This window comes from Manis pentadactyla, chromosome 9, assembly GCF_030020395.1.
Source record: "Manis pentadactyla isolate mManPen7 chromosome 9, mManPen7.hap1, whole genome shotgun sequence".
NCBI lineage: Eukaryota > Metazoa > Chordata > Mammalia > Pholidota > Manidae > Manis > Manis pentadactyla.
The window spans coordinates 20317572-20333063 of NC_080027.1; the positions used below are offsets into that span (position 1 = coordinate 20317572).

The 15492-nt window shown below is 38.1% G+C and overlaps 1 protein-coding gene across 1 annotated transcript; it reads right to left on the reverse strand.

Annotated features, from left to right (window-relative positions):
* Positions 1-5350: 5350 nt before the first annotated feature.
* On the reverse strand, positions 5351-6292 carry LOC118907991 (olfactory receptor 8J2-like). Its single transcript, XM_036877065.2, has one exon. It carries the CDS (start codon positions 6290-6292, stop codon positions 5351-5353), a length of 942 nt encoding a protein of 313 aa, XP_036732960.2.
* Between the last annotated feature and the right edge of the window lie 9200 nt (positions 6293-15492).

Genomic DNA, 15492 nt, shown 5'->3' on the forward strand with positions numbered 1-15492 from the left:
TGGATATTCTAAGTTACTCCTGGACTTTGGAGCTTCAACTGATTAACTCACTAACTCTGTGAGTCCTTTCTGGCTCTAGTTTTATCTGGCTAACTCTCTGAGTCCCTTTAGTGGGCTTTACTGGCCTTATTCTCCTCCACAGCTCATATCTACTTTCTGCCTAACAAATACATGAATGTGTGTGCATGTGTACATATACTTTAGGAACCTTTGAACCCAGTGCTTTTTGCTTATCCTTCATTCAAAGAGGGATTTGTGTCTACTTTGTTTAGAAAAAATTTTGAAGCTATGTAATGTAGAAAGGGTATTTGTGTGTAAGCTTTGCTCTTGTGAGACTATGAGTACCACTGAATGAGACAGGTGTAAGATTTTAGGTTGTCACCTTTAACAAAATATGCCAATATCAATGTAGATGTTTAGGCAGAATAATGATCCTCTTACCCCACCAAGAATGCCGATGTCCTTCCACTCAGAATCTGCGAACAGGTTGTCCTCCAGAAAAAAAACAGATTTGCTAATGAGGTGATGTGAGTGGGTCAGGAAGTATGGATCTGCAGGGCAATGGAGTAATGAACTTAACACCCTTAAGGTTGCACAAATCATACAGTTCATGTTGCAATTTCCTTTCACACAACACTCAAAGCAGGAGATTAAGCATATCTGAAAGTCACACATATCACAGATCAATACCAGTCACAGTGGATGATTCAGGTCTGGGCTGCCCCCATCAGCCTCTCCTCTTTCCCAAGGGGAATGTGAAGCAGCAGAGACAGTTCCAGTGGAGTGACGAATCCATGATGGAGTAGGAGCAAGCCTCGGAGCACACGTCTGTGGTCCTGTGTCAGGGACATTTGGGACAAGCTTGCCACATGGGGTGTCCAGTCCCTTATATGTCCTGTCCATCCATCCAGGGGTCAGAGATGAGAAGGGACAGTCCACGTGTGGTGTTACCCAGCTCAGGCATTCACAGGCATGCCTGGCATACAGCGTTACCTGGTTCAGGTGTTCACCGGCACACCTTTCAGGGTGGTGTATGTTTACAGAGGCAGTCGGCGGGAAATCAGGCAAGCCTGACATGAACAACCCCATGTTGGAAGCTCACATCATGAGATTAAGTTAAAGATGTTGGCGTGAGGATGCTCTCCTGGACTACCTGGGAGGGACCAACATAATCACAGGAAAGTGAGGGAGGCGAGAGAGTCAGAGAAGGAAATGAGGCAGCAGTGGAAGCAGAGGTCAGAGAGGTGGGATTGCTCGATGAAAGGGAACCAGGCAAGGGATGTGGGGAACCTCTAGAGGGTGGAAATGGCAAGAGAACAGATTCTCCCAGAGGTCCTGCCAGGCATGCAGCCTGCTGATAACCCTGATGTTAGACCAGTGAGACTCATTTTTGAACTTCTGACTCCAGAGCCATAGTGTTGGGAAGGAAGGAATTTCCCCTCCCCCTCGAGGTTCTTCTAGCTGGTCTAGGAATCAAATTGCCATGACATGGATTAATAGCAGAAAAGTAAACAAAGTTTAATTATGTACAGTGAGTACAGGAAACCATAGACAGAGATTCCAAGGACAGTCAGGGAGAACGAGGTCTACATGTCATCCTGTGCAAAGGAGAAGGGGGCAGGGGCCTGAGACTTCAAAGGACAAGGGAAGCAACTCACAGGAATATGAAAAGAGTAAATGTTTGATAAACAAAATACTTGGTGGACCCCAGAAGCAATGAAGTTGTGCAAAGAGGAACTTTACAGCTTTAGCCGCATTCTTCTCTGTCTCCCACACCTAGTTTACCCTATAATATAGCTAGCTAAGGTGACGGTTCTCCCTGAAACAGTTCCCACCTACATGCTTTTTACTCAGTTATGTGGGCCTCAGAGATTTCCAGTTTTGAATATCTTCATGCCTAAGTGACACATCTTGGACCAGCGTGCCCTCAGCCCCTGCAATGGCATAATAATTTTGTGTCGCTTCAAGCCACTGAATTGGTGGTGCTTTTTGCAGTACCATTAGGGAACTAGTACAAGTAACAACACAACTACTTTTAGAAAATACGTATATGTAAACCGCATTGAAAGGCAGCAGAACTCCAGTTTTCATTCCAGATTTTCATTTATTTAATACATGGGATTGATAGAAAGCAAGTGTGACTTTAGTCCTGTTGCTTCAATTCTGTTCTCCTTACCAGACTCAGAGAATAGTTCTCTGCTGGGAAATACACTTGGTGGGTGAAGCTAAATACAACCATAACAAAATAAAGGCAAATAGATAAACATAAAATAATAGACATTATAGACTTTTATATACTTATAAGTAATAAAACATAAAAGTCTTGAAGGCTAATGCTATCAAATTTTTGCTAATTTTGTCCCTCGAGACTAGAAATATACATCATACAGTGTTTTCAGCTTATTTATGACTAATATCATAAATTAAGTCATGGATCTGAGTCTCATGGTCCCCGTATATGGCTTATTTCTGATTTCCCTAAAGATTTCATGAATATAATTTATTTCCAGATATTGCCTTTTTCCTAATGCTACACCCACTCTTTCTCACTCCATTGTATGTTAATAAAGGTTTACATGGACAAACATATGCCACTTAATAAACATTTACTTTTACTTATTTTTTGTTATGAGTGTCTTTCATAATTAGCATCACTTTGAAGACAATGACTCAACTTTTTTATCTAAAAACATTTTATTCCAAAACACACCAAACAAAAATGCTGTTTGTTTGTTGTTATGACTCCACAATAAAGACCATCAATTCTATACAACAATGTTTGCTGTAAGAATGATCTGGAGAAAATTTATTTTTTGTCAAATTTGGATAGAATAGCAACATGTCACTTTACATACATACACCAAGTGAGAGGGAAGAAAAGTAACCCCCTTTACATATTTTTTTCCATTTTCCACATGTCCTATTCTAAGTATATGTAAGAATTTTGTTTAGTATTAATTTTCTCCTAAAGGTTTATTTTTCCTCTGATACAAATTTATTTTAAGTGCAAGATAAAAATGGGCCCCCAAAGCTTAAGAAATTGGTAGATAAAATGCTGCAAAAACTTAATAAAATTTTAAACAGCTGAACAAAAGATATCTGTGGCAAAGAAGATCTGACTCCTTATCACCTTCCAAGAAATAATTCTCACCTCTATCACCAGCTATCAGAGTTTCTCTTCCTTGTTTAGAAATTATAAAAATCCTTCAATAATTTACATTTAAAATGTATTCATTTTCAAGTTATTTTTATTACTTATGTAAATGTGTGTTTTTCAGTCAATTAGTGTATTTTTCACAAAGGAAAATTGGGTATTTGAGGTTGCAATAAAAGGATTAAGATTTTGTCATTTAAATTAATGGAATTTTTAAATCTTGAATGGTCTCTTCTCTCAGCAAGATTTTCAAAAGCAAATGAACACTCTTAAAGGAAGATAGTGCTGGGGAGAAGTCAGTTCGGAGAGTGAAGGTAGATAGCATAAGACACCAAACAAACAAAAGTTAGGCAGGCAAAGTGAATTTTAATTCACCCTGTACAGCAGAGCGGGCCTGCCTGAGGTTAGACAGGTGCAGGCAGATTACTCTGAGGCTTCTTTTATGGGGTCTTGGCAGGGCAGAGAAGTCTTTGATTGATAACACTTGGCCTTGGAGGCCTGGTATTGTTGCCAGACACAGCTTTCTCTTGGTGCACCAGGTGAAACCTTATCCTAGAGGGGGAGAGTTCTTGACTGAATAAGAAGGAATACCTGAGAAGGTTGGATGGGTGTAGATAAGGAAGGAATTCATTAGGGCGAGAGTAGAAATGAATGGCAGCAGCCTTGCAGGCAGCTGAGAGCAGGAAAATTCAGAGGTGCAGAGGGAAAGTTTGCAAAATATTTCTTGGTGTAGGGCAGATTCCCTTGCATCTCTTAAAGCCAGGGTCACTTGGTGTCCCTTGTCCGCTTGGATCTGCCTGGCTGGGGGCTAGCCCTCCCCACCCTGGGATTTGGGGAGCCACAGAGCATGGGATGGAGTAAGACTATATTCTGAGAACTTCCCAAAGAAAAGACAGTCTCAGGCAGGTTCCTGAAACAGTTCCGTCTGGGTCACCCAAGCAAGGAGAACTTGCCGGCCCAAATCTGAGCTCTCAGTAGCCCCTCCCTACTTATCAGGAGTAAAGCAGAGACTAAGTGAAGACTTGGAAATAGAATGAAATAGTAAAGACACAAAGATGCTTACCACTGGAAAAGCACAGAGACAAAACGCAGTTAAGTTGAGCAGTGAGAAAGTTTTATTTAAAGTCATACAATCAAATAGAGAAAAAGCGTGGGTGTCCTTGTTACGGAGAATACTGGATTATCTGGACTGGATCACTGATGGAAGAACCAAGCGGCACTCGGAGGTCTTGGAGAGTTGAGGTTTGTTTTACACGGGTGGGCCCGGAAGGGAGTCATCTCCCAAGGTCTGAGCCTGGAACACAAAGCAAGGGGAGCAATTTATATTATTTTGATATGTGGCATTTCGGCATGTGCAGGGCGGAAGAGGAGCCCGGAGGAGGGGAGTGGGGAGCTGGGAGGGCTTTGCCAACTGGAGGGAAAAAGCGGTTTGCTGACCTTGATGGCTGTGTTGAATATTTTCCTTATCTTTCTCAGAGAGGAGGCATGGGGGTTCCCTCTTTTAAGGACTTCCAAAGGGCCAGGGGGTACAAACTTGTAAAGTGGTCTCAAAATGCTTATCTCTGGTATGAGGCATTAAATCTCTTTTATTATCAATCCTCCAGTAATTTTGCAGAATTAATTTACAGAAATTGGTCCATTCCTCTCCAGGGTAACTGCCCTCTGGGAACACACCAGTCAACACCACCTGCACCTGCCTCCAAAGTGGACGGAGTGATTGTTTACTAAAGAATATGTTTGGAATCTTCCTTCCTAACCCCCTGGTTTTTGAAATGGACTCTTAGCTTTAAGATGAAATCCTCCCTGTTCTTACTATACACTTTTGGAAAAATAATCGTGGTGCTTTTCTCCTGTCTCTGCCCTCCACCAGTGTAATTGATAAAAAGAAGTCAGGAGGTGCTCTGATGATGTCTGTACCTGTATTTGTGTATTTTATTTTCTCTTATCTGGGGAGAGTTTGAGCTTGGAGACTTCTCATTTGGGTATGTTGTTTTTTCCATCTGGGGAATGTTTGGACATTCTAAGTAACTCCTAATCTTTGACATTTCAACTAATTACTTCTGCGAGGTTTTTCTTGCCTTCTGATTTTATCGAATTAAGTCTTTGAGCCCTCTTTAGTGGGCTTTACTGGCTTTATTCTCCCTCCACCTGCTTATGTCTACCTTTCTACCTGACAGTTATAGTTTCAAATTTACATTAATTTGAATAATGGCATGGGTTATCCAGGAACCTCTTTACTGCACCCTTCACATCCCTGTTCCTTAGGCTGTAAATGAGGGGATTCAGCATTGGAATCACTAGGGTGTAGAAGACAGAGGCCTTTTTATCAGTATTTAATGAGTGGTTGGTCCTTGGTTGCAAATACATGAAGAGGAGAGTCCCGTAGAACACAGTGACAGCCATCATATGGGAAGCACAGGTGGAAAAGGCTTTTTGTCGCCCCTCGGAGGAACGTATCCTCAAAATGGCAAGGACGATGTTGAAGTAGGACATTAAAACAACAATCATGGAGAAAAATAAATTGGTTCCTGAAAAGGCAAACGCTACTGTTTCTGGAATGTAGGTATCTGTACAGGACAATGCTAACAAAGGGACACTACCACAGTAAAAATGGTTGATCACATTGGAAGAGCAATAAGACATAGAGAAAACACAGGAAGAGACTGTCAGGGCTGTGCTCAGACCATAGAGGTATATGAGGGATACCAGCAGGAGGCAGATGTGCCGAGATACCACCACCATGTATAGCAGGGGGTTGCAAATAGCCACATAGTGATCATAGGCCATTGCAGCCAGCATGAAAATCTCAGCCACGATAAAAGCTATGAATCCACCCAACTGGGTTGCACATCCATAGTAAGATATGGTTTTCTTCAAAATCCAGAAGTTAACCAGCATTTTAGGGGCAATGACAGTAGAATTGCCAAGATTGATGATAGCCAAGTGCCGAAGGAAAAAGTACATGGCGGTTTGCAGTTGAGAGTCAGCACTGGTGAGGGTGATGATGCCCAGGTTCCCTGCCACCGTCAGCCCGTAGATCACCAGGAAAACGAGGAAGAGTGGAATCTGGAGCTCTGGATGGTGGGAGACCCCCATGAGAATGAACTCAGTCACCCCGGTGAGATTCCCTGGAGCCATTTATGTTGTAGCTTTCATCCCTTAATAGGGAAAATGGAAGGAGATTAACAGACGGCAAAATTGTTTTTCTGTTACATGCTAGATTGTTAAATGTCTCATTAGAAATCAGTTTCTGTTCAGAAACCTTAGGTCTCACATCTTAACTGGTATTCTCACAAACCTTTCACAAAATTCAGAAATACAAATTCTCCAGAGACGAATTTCAGGTTCTTAAAACTGCTTAACTAAGCTGTTCATTTTTAATTCACTGTTGGGTGTATATATTGAATGAAATAGATTATTATATTATTATACGTATTAGTGTTTATATACATACATTAATTATATTAAAATATATTTCATGAATATGTGTATGTGTGCATACATGTTTATATATGTATTTACATATATACATGTGCCTGGGTGTATATTTAATTGTGAAACATAGCTACCTATAAGAAGCTGATGAGCCAGTGACTTCCAGTCTTGTTTTCTTTAGCTGACAGACCTTCTCTTCAGCCCATATTTTGTCATCATCCTTGAGAATTTCAGTATTTCTGTGGGAAACACTGTCAGTACACTGAGATGTTCCTAGTGATATCTGCCACATCCCTTTGCTTTAGCTGACTACAGATGACACCTCAATAATATTCCTTGATAGTATCATTCATAAACTGAATGCACTTTACTTAGTCATATTTCCTTTCTTCTGCTAAGTAAGCCAGTCCCATCCTATCACTCTGATTTCTAGTTGCTCAGACTTTTCTCTATTATTTAATTCTACCATCCCTTCCTTTCCAGTTTATATCTTTCCTTTAAATTGTTTAAAACCTATTAGGATTTTTTAAAAAATATTACTTATAGGTTTGATTTATTAAATTTTGACTACTTTTACCCATATAAAGAAATGAGTGGAGGAGAGCGATAGCATTATTTAGCGTGTAGTGAACTCTGTGGCCACAACTATATGAGGCATTTTGAAATGATGATTTCATTATTCTTCAGGAGTATCCTAGAAGATGGATATAATTATTTTTATGTCTTATGAGACAAGTCAGGCTCAATGAGATTAAGTTCCTCAAAGAGTCTATAGAGGATATTGTTAATGATTATTTTTTAATGTCATTTATTGGCTTGTTTGATGGTTAGTTTGTTGGTTGATTAGTAGTCCACCAATTATTTACTGTGGGATTTTTACCCATTACTTAAATTCTTTGTGTTGTGAGAAATAAATGATGTAATGTACATATAAAAGTTAGTTAGCACAGAGCCTGTTAACAATGGATGCAAAATAATTAGTATCAGTAATGACTGTTATTAGCATGTTTTGAATGTTTTTTTTTTTTTTTAATAATTATTTTTTATTGAAGGGTAGTTGACACACAGTATTACATTACATGAGTTTCAAGTGTACAACACAGTGGTAGAACATTTATATACATAATTCTAGGTTCCAGCTATCACCCTACCAGGCTGTTACAATATCTTCACTATATTCCTTATGCTATACATTACATCCCGGTTACTAATTTATTTTACCATTGGAAGTCTGTCCTTTTTTTTTTTTTTTTTTTTTTTGTGAGGGCATCTCTCATATTTATTGATCAAATGGTTGTTAACGACAATAAAATTCTGTATAGGGGAGTCAATGCTCAATGCACAATCATTATTCCACACCAAGCCTAATTTTTGTCAGTCTCCAATCTTCTGAGGCATAACAAACAAGTTTTTAAATGTAGAACAAATTCTTACATAATGAATAAGTTACATAGTGAACAGTACAAGGGCAGTCATCACAGAAACTTTCGGTTTTGCTCATGCATTATGAACTATAAACAGTCAGTTCAAATATGAATACTCATTTGGTTTTTATACTTGATTTATATGTGGATACCACATTTCTCTCTTTATTATTATTATTTTTAATAAAATGCTGAAGTGGTAGGTAGATACAAGATAAAGGTAGAAAACATAGTTTAGTGTTGTAAGAGAGCACATGTAGATGATCAGGTGTGTGCCTGTAGACTATGTGTTAATCCAAGCTAGACAAGGGCAATAAAACATCCACGTATGCAGAAGATTTCTCTCAGAACGGGGGGGTGAGGTTCTAAGCCTCACCTCTGTTGATCCCCAATTTCTCACCTGATGGCCCCCCTGCGACTGTGCCTGTCTTAGGTTGTTCCTCCCTTGAGGAATCTTACCCGTCTCTGGCTAACCAGTCATCTTCCGGGGCCATACAGGGAAATGTGAAGTTGGTAAGTGAGAGAGAAGCCTTATTGTTTGAAAAAGTTAGCTTTTTACTTCTTTGCATATTTATGCCCTGTGGCTTCTATGCCCAGCATTTGTCTTGAGGTATCTTTACCACTTGGAAGAATTATGATACTCGGTAAATTTGATATGAGGCACGAATTCTATTTAAGGGTTGTAATTAGGAAGGAAAAAGAAAAGCTATAGAAGTAGCAGGCGGAAGAAAACATGGGAAGATTGATTATTTCTTTGATATATCTTCTTGTAGAGTAACTTCAGCATGTATAGGTTTTAAGCTACTACTTAAATTGCACACACACATTAACATAATAGGAGTATAGTTACATAACCAAAGCATATCTGTAATTACCAGCCATCTGCAGTGAAACCAAGAAAACCAGTTAGGCACCTTAGGCATTTGTGAAAACTTATCTATGATATGGTGGATATTGTCCAAATGAACTTGAACAGTCTGAGAGAAATCAGACAAATTAAAACAACCCATTCCTGGGGACAGTTCACATGCCATATGTTCTTTTAACAATAAATAGTTTGTAGTTGTAAGACTTTGGAGCACTACAATTTGCACTTCTCCTAATTCTTGGTTGAGTTCCAACAGTATAGATCCAGTCCAATTTTGTTGTTTTACTGTATGCACAGGCCAGCTTAGATATCTCCTTCCTCATTCCCATGGCAGGTCCAGGAACTGGTGGGATGAGTGCATCTACAGCTGTAGCAGTGCGTGGATCTTTGTTGGGGTTTTTTGATGATCATCTTCTGGCATGAGTCTTCCAGAGGGTGCAGATGTTGGAAGTTCTTTTTCATATCATATCTTAGTTCATTTTCGGGGTAGCCCAATTAGGCTTTGATCCTCTGTATAAACACAAACAGACCCTTTGCCTACACTTTTATATGCCCTTTATACCCTTGTGTAGAACTCGTTGGAGGTTACCACACAGGAACTGCCCCTTTTTTTTTTTTTTTTTTTTTGGTATCACTAATCTACACTTACATGACGAATATTATGTTTACTAGGCTCTCCCCTATACCAGGTCTCCCCTATAAACCCCTTTACAGTCACTGTCCATCAGCATAGCAAAATGTTGTAGAATCACTACTTGCCTTCTCTGTGTTGTACAGCCCTCCCTTTTCTCCTACCCCCCCATGCATGTTAATCTTAATACCCCCCTACTTCTCCCCCCCTTATCCCTCCCTAACCACCCATCCTCCCCAGTCCCTTTCCCTTTGGTACCTGTTAGTCCATTCTTGAGTTCTGTGATTCTGCTGCTGTTTTGTTCCTTCAGTTTTTCCTTTGTTCTTATATTCCACAGATAAGTGAAATCATTTGGTATTTCTCTTTCTCCGCTTGGCTTGTTTCACTGAGCATAATACCCTCTAGCTCTATCCATGTTGTTGCAAATGGTAGGATCTGTTTTTTTCTTATGGCTGAGTAATATTCCATTGTGTATACGTACCATATCTTCTTTATCCATTCATCTACTGATGGACATTTAGGTTGCTTCCATATCTTGGCTATTGTAATTGGTGCAGCGATAAACATAGGGGAGCATCTGTCTTTTTCAAACTGGAGTGCTGCATTCTTAGGGTAAATTCCTAGAAGTGGAATTCCTGGGTCAAATGGTATTTCTATTTTGAGCATTCTGAGGAACCTCCATACTGCTTTCCACAATGGTTGAACTAACTTACATTCCCACCAGCAGTGTAGGAGGGTTCCCCTTTCTCCACAGCCTCGCCAACATTTGTTGTTGTTTGTCTTTTGGATGGCAGCCATCCTTACTGGTGTGAGGTGATACCTCATTGTAGTTTTAATTTGCATTTCTCTGATAATTAGAGATGTGGAGCATCTTTTCATGTGTCTGTTGGCCATCTGTATTTCTTTTTTGGAGAACTGTCTGTTCAGTTCCTCTGCCCATTTTTTAATTGGGTTATTTGTTTTTTGTTTGTTGAGGCGTGTGAGCTCCTTATATATTCTGGACGTCAAGCCTTTATCGGATGTGTCATTTTCAAATATATTCTCCCATACTGTAGGGATCCTTCTTGTTCTATTGATGGTGTCTTTTGCTGTACAGAAGCTTTTCAGCTTAATATAGTCCCACTTACTCATTTTTGCTGTTGTTTTCCTTGCCCGGGGAGATATGTTCAAGAAGAGGTCACTCATGTTTATGTCTAAGAGGTTTTCGCCTATGTTTTCTTCCAGGAGTTTAATGGTTTCATGGCTTACATTCAGGTCTTTGATCCATTTTGAGTTTACTTTTGTATATGGGGTTAGACAATGGTCCAGTTTCATTCTCCTACATGTAGCTGTCCAGTTTTGCCAGCACCACCTGTTGAAGAGACTGTCATTTCGCCATTGTATGTCCATGGCTCCTTTATCAAATATTAATTGACCATATATGTCTGGGTTAATGTCTGGATTCTCTAGTCTGTTCCATTGGTCTGTGGCTCTGCTCTTGTGCCAGTACCAAATTGTCTTGATTACTATGGCTTTATAGTAGAGCTTGAAGTTGGGGAGTGAGATCCCCCCTACTTTATTCTTCTTTCTCAGGATTGCTTTGGCTATTCGGGGTCTTTGGTGTTTCCATATGAATTTTTGAATTATTTGTTCCAGTTCATTGAAGAATGTTGCTGGTAGTTTCATAGGGATTGCATCAAATCTGTATATTGCTTTGGGCAGGATGGCCATTTTAACGATATTAATTCTTCCTAGCCACGAGCATGGGATGAGTTTCCATCTGTTAGTGTCCCCTTTAATTTCTCTTAAGAGTGACTTGTAGTTTTCAGAGTATAAGTCTTTCACTTCTTTGGTTAGGTTTATTCCTAGGTATTTTATTTTTTTTGATGCAATTGTGAATGGAGTTGTTTTCCTGATTTCTCTCTCTGTTGGTTCATTGTTAGTATATAGGAAAGCCACATATTTCTGTGTGTTGATTTTGTATCCTGCAACTTTGCTGTATTCCGATATCAGTTCTAGTAGTTTTGGGGTGGAGTCTTTAGGGTTTTTTATGTACAGTATCATGTCATCTGCAAATAGTGACAGTTTAACTTCTTCTTTACCAATCTGGATTCCTTGTATTTCTTTATTTTGTCTGATTGCCGTGGCTAGGACCTCCAGTACTATGTTAAATAACAGTGGAGAGAGTGGGCATCCCTGTCTAGTTCCCGATCTCAGAGGAATGTTTTTAATATATTTTCCTATTTCAGTCCCAGGATTTCATTCTATCTAACTGAAGACTTTTATAGTTGAAATAGAAACAGCAAGTGAATTATAATTTTACATATTCAAAAAATTACATATATCCTTACACATTAGTAATTCCCTCTCCTAATGAAACATAACAAATGGCAAAGCTAGGATTGCTCTTTATTTCATTAAGTATATGTCACCAAAATAAAACTTTTTGTAGAACAGCACTGGTTTTCTCCCTTTTCTTTAGAATCCTGTTTGATTAAGCATTTGTTTTTGGAAAGAGCTATTTTAATTTTTTAACATATATTTTAAGTTCATTTTTAAAAATAAAATGTAAAAGTTTATTAAAATAATAAATTCTTAGTAAATAAAGCTTTAAAAGTATACCTATTGTTAATCATTTTGAGATACAATTTGGATAAAAAAGAATATTGCATATTCAATTTTAAATAGCTTCTGATATGATTTCAAGAGTATGTTCCATTTAACTCCACCTCTGGAACTTGTCTTAAACTTATTTAAACATGGGGTGTGTTAGGGACAAACTGTATTTCAGTATGAGCTCTCATATCCACCAGCAATATAGAGACTGAATATTGGCAACAGGGAAACTTTCCATCTTAGAAGTCAATAATCCTGGACAATGTAAAAATCGAAAATGGGAGATAAATTTGTTTTTATGGACATTAAATCATTTAGTAGGTCTTTTGTTGGAGACACAGAATCTTACAGCTGAAAGACACTTAAGAAGCTTCTCATCTGGTGTAGAGTGCCTGCTAAACCACCATTTCTGCCAGTTCTAAGGCAAGAAGCATTGTTTTATCGTAAGTTGAATTATACTCCTAAAAAAATTTTTCATGATTATTTTTAAGTTCTCAAGCAGTCTAATTTATGAATAAGGATGTCAGACGCTATTATGTAAGTTGTATCACCATCATTTCTACTTAGCAATCAATGGGCAGATATTTGAGTCACTAGGAAAAGAGAATAGAGCAGATATCGTTTCAGTCCTGAGTCTTCTTTGAATTGAGAAAGCTTTCAAGATACTTGGTCTTCACATCCAGAATCAGTAATAAGTACATTATTGGGTTTCACCTACCTGCACACAGAGACCTGTTGCGACCCACTCCTAAGGTTGCTGCGTGAAGCACGCCGAAGGGTTTTGGAAGTGTTTGAGGTCCCTGAAGATCTTCACATTGAAATTTGTTTGTTTATGGCCCTTGTTCCTGAACTTGAATTCCCAGATAAGGTTCTTATTCCCCAAGGAAAGACCAACTGATTGCTCATTAATCAAGTCTCCACAAAAAATTTCACCCAACGAGTGAAAATGTGGAGATAGACAGTCTAGGGACTCCCATAGGTGATCGCACTGAGTAACAGTCACGTGCAATGATTCCATCCTTTGGTTGGTTGGTTGTTTTGTATTGCATTCCTGTGTTAGCTGGGAAATGTTGCTGCTGGTCCTGGGTGGATAAAACTCAGTAGTTAAAAAGCATTGTATTCTGTCCCCAGTGTTCAATTTTAACACGAAGAATAGGAATAGAACTGAATGTAAAGCCTCCATTCTGGTCAAGAACTAATCCTGGTCTATTTATCATAAAACCCAGATGAAATACAACATGAATTAAAATGTGAATGGCTGTAAGAAGACATCAATTTTTTAAATTGAAATTTATAAGGCATCCATCATTATCTGGTTCTATTTCTATTTTGTAATTAAATTATTTGGATGGAAAATATATATTTTTTCCATATAAACCTGTGATCATTACTCAAGCCTATATAAATATTGTAATTATATACTGATAATACTTTTTATTTGACTTTTTGTGTGGAATTTTATAGTGTAAGCTTTATAAGTGAAGAGGGTATCTCTAAATAGTGTGCCTTTAAACAGCTTCTAAATAATACCCAGGAAAGAGTAGATGTTCGCAAGATACTTGTTGACTGACTGATGAAATAAAGGATAATTAAGTGAATGCCTAAGTGCAATATTCATCTTAAAATTCTGAGATAAAATATGAGGTTTTTGTTTCCAGTGTCATAATCTATCTTTGTTGTGATTTTAACATTGATCAAGAAACTGTGACAACTTGCAAATCATTCTCTAACATATTCCGTACCTTAGGGCAGGATACACTGTTCCTTCTTTATCTTGGGTTTCTAATATCTCATTGTGGCAGCCGTTAGGCTCCAAAATTATGGAAGTAAAATTACTGTAAAGACACATGTAAAAATGCAGTTTTAATGAAGGCAGGAAATTCCAAATACTTTGGCTCAAAATTGAAAGAAATTGTCTGCACAAGAGAAGAAACATAACAGGCACTTTTGAGTACATGCAGTAGAAATGTGCTTTTGTACACATTACTATATTTCACCATTATGGCAACTTGTAAAGCTATTAAGTATCAGAGCCAAAATTCAGTGCTAGTTCTCCCCAGACTGCAAGCACTTTTCACCATGTACACTGCCTCCTAGAACACCATGGCTTCATTCTGTAACTGATCTCCCCACTTGCCACCTCCAGTAAAATGAAACATAATTCTTGATATACATTTAAATGCTATTGATTCTTTTACTAGGCAGAAGAGTTTTAGTTTGATGTAGTCCCACTCTTCTAATTTTGCTTTTGTTGCTGGTGTTCACAGTGTTGTATACATGAAACTGTTACCAACCCAGTGTAATGAAGTTTCACTCTTATGTTTTCTTCTAGAAGTTTTACAGTTTTAGATCATTTAGATCTTATGGTTAAGTCTTTCAAGTCAACTTCTGTGCATTGTATAAGGTAAGGGTGAAATTTCATTCTTGTGTGTGTGGATATCCAGTTTTCCCAATACAGATTGTTGAAGTGACTATCTTTTCCCATTGTGTATTATTGATACTCTTGCTGAAGATAAATTGACCATCCATGTGTGGGTTTATTTATGGGCTCTTCATTCTGTTCCACTGGTCTATATTTCTCTTTTTACACTAACAACAAACTGTTCAATTACTGTAGCTTTGTAGTATATTTTGAAATCAAGAAATGTGATAAGTCCAGGTTTGTTCTTCTTCCTCAAGGTTTCTTTGGATACTGAGGTCTTTTTTAGTACTTCATGGATTTTAGGACTTTGAATCGTTAGATTGGTTTGGGTGGTGTGGATATTTTATCAAATGCTTATCAAAACCACAATTCAAGCAAGAAGAGAGTTGTGTGAAATAATATATTAATAGGACAAAAGCATTCAATTGTATATGCTTAGGTATATACATGTTTATGTATGCTTATATATAAGTGAAATTAACTACCAGCAATGATAAAAGAGAAGGGAGGAAAGAATTACAAACTAAACACACTCTTATAATGTGATCCAGCAGTCACATTCCTTGGTATTTGCCCAGAGGAGTTGAAAGTTATGGTCTACACAGATGTTTGTAGTAGCTCGTTTCATAATTGCCAAATTTGGAAGCAACCAGATATCTTTTAGTTGGTGAATAAATACAAAAATTGTGGTACACCCAGATAATGGATTATTATGCAGTACAGAAACCAAGCAAAGTTATCAAGCCATTAAAACATACATTTTACTAAGTGAAAGTAGCCAAATTTGAAATAGTTATGTATAGTATGATTCCAACTGTATGATATTCTGGAAAAGGCAAAGCTATGAGGACATTGAAAATGTCAGTGGTTTGCAGTAGTTTGAGGTTAGGAGAAAGAAAAGGCTGTGCAAAGAGGATTTTTAAGGCAGAGAAAATACTTCATACAAGATTTTAATGATGGGTT

Excerpts from the sequence above, each read along its gene's own strand:
- LOC118907991 (XM_036877065.2), bottom strand. The coding sequence starts at position 6,292 with ATGGCTCCAGGGAATCTCACCGGGGTGACTGAGTTCATTCTCATGGGG.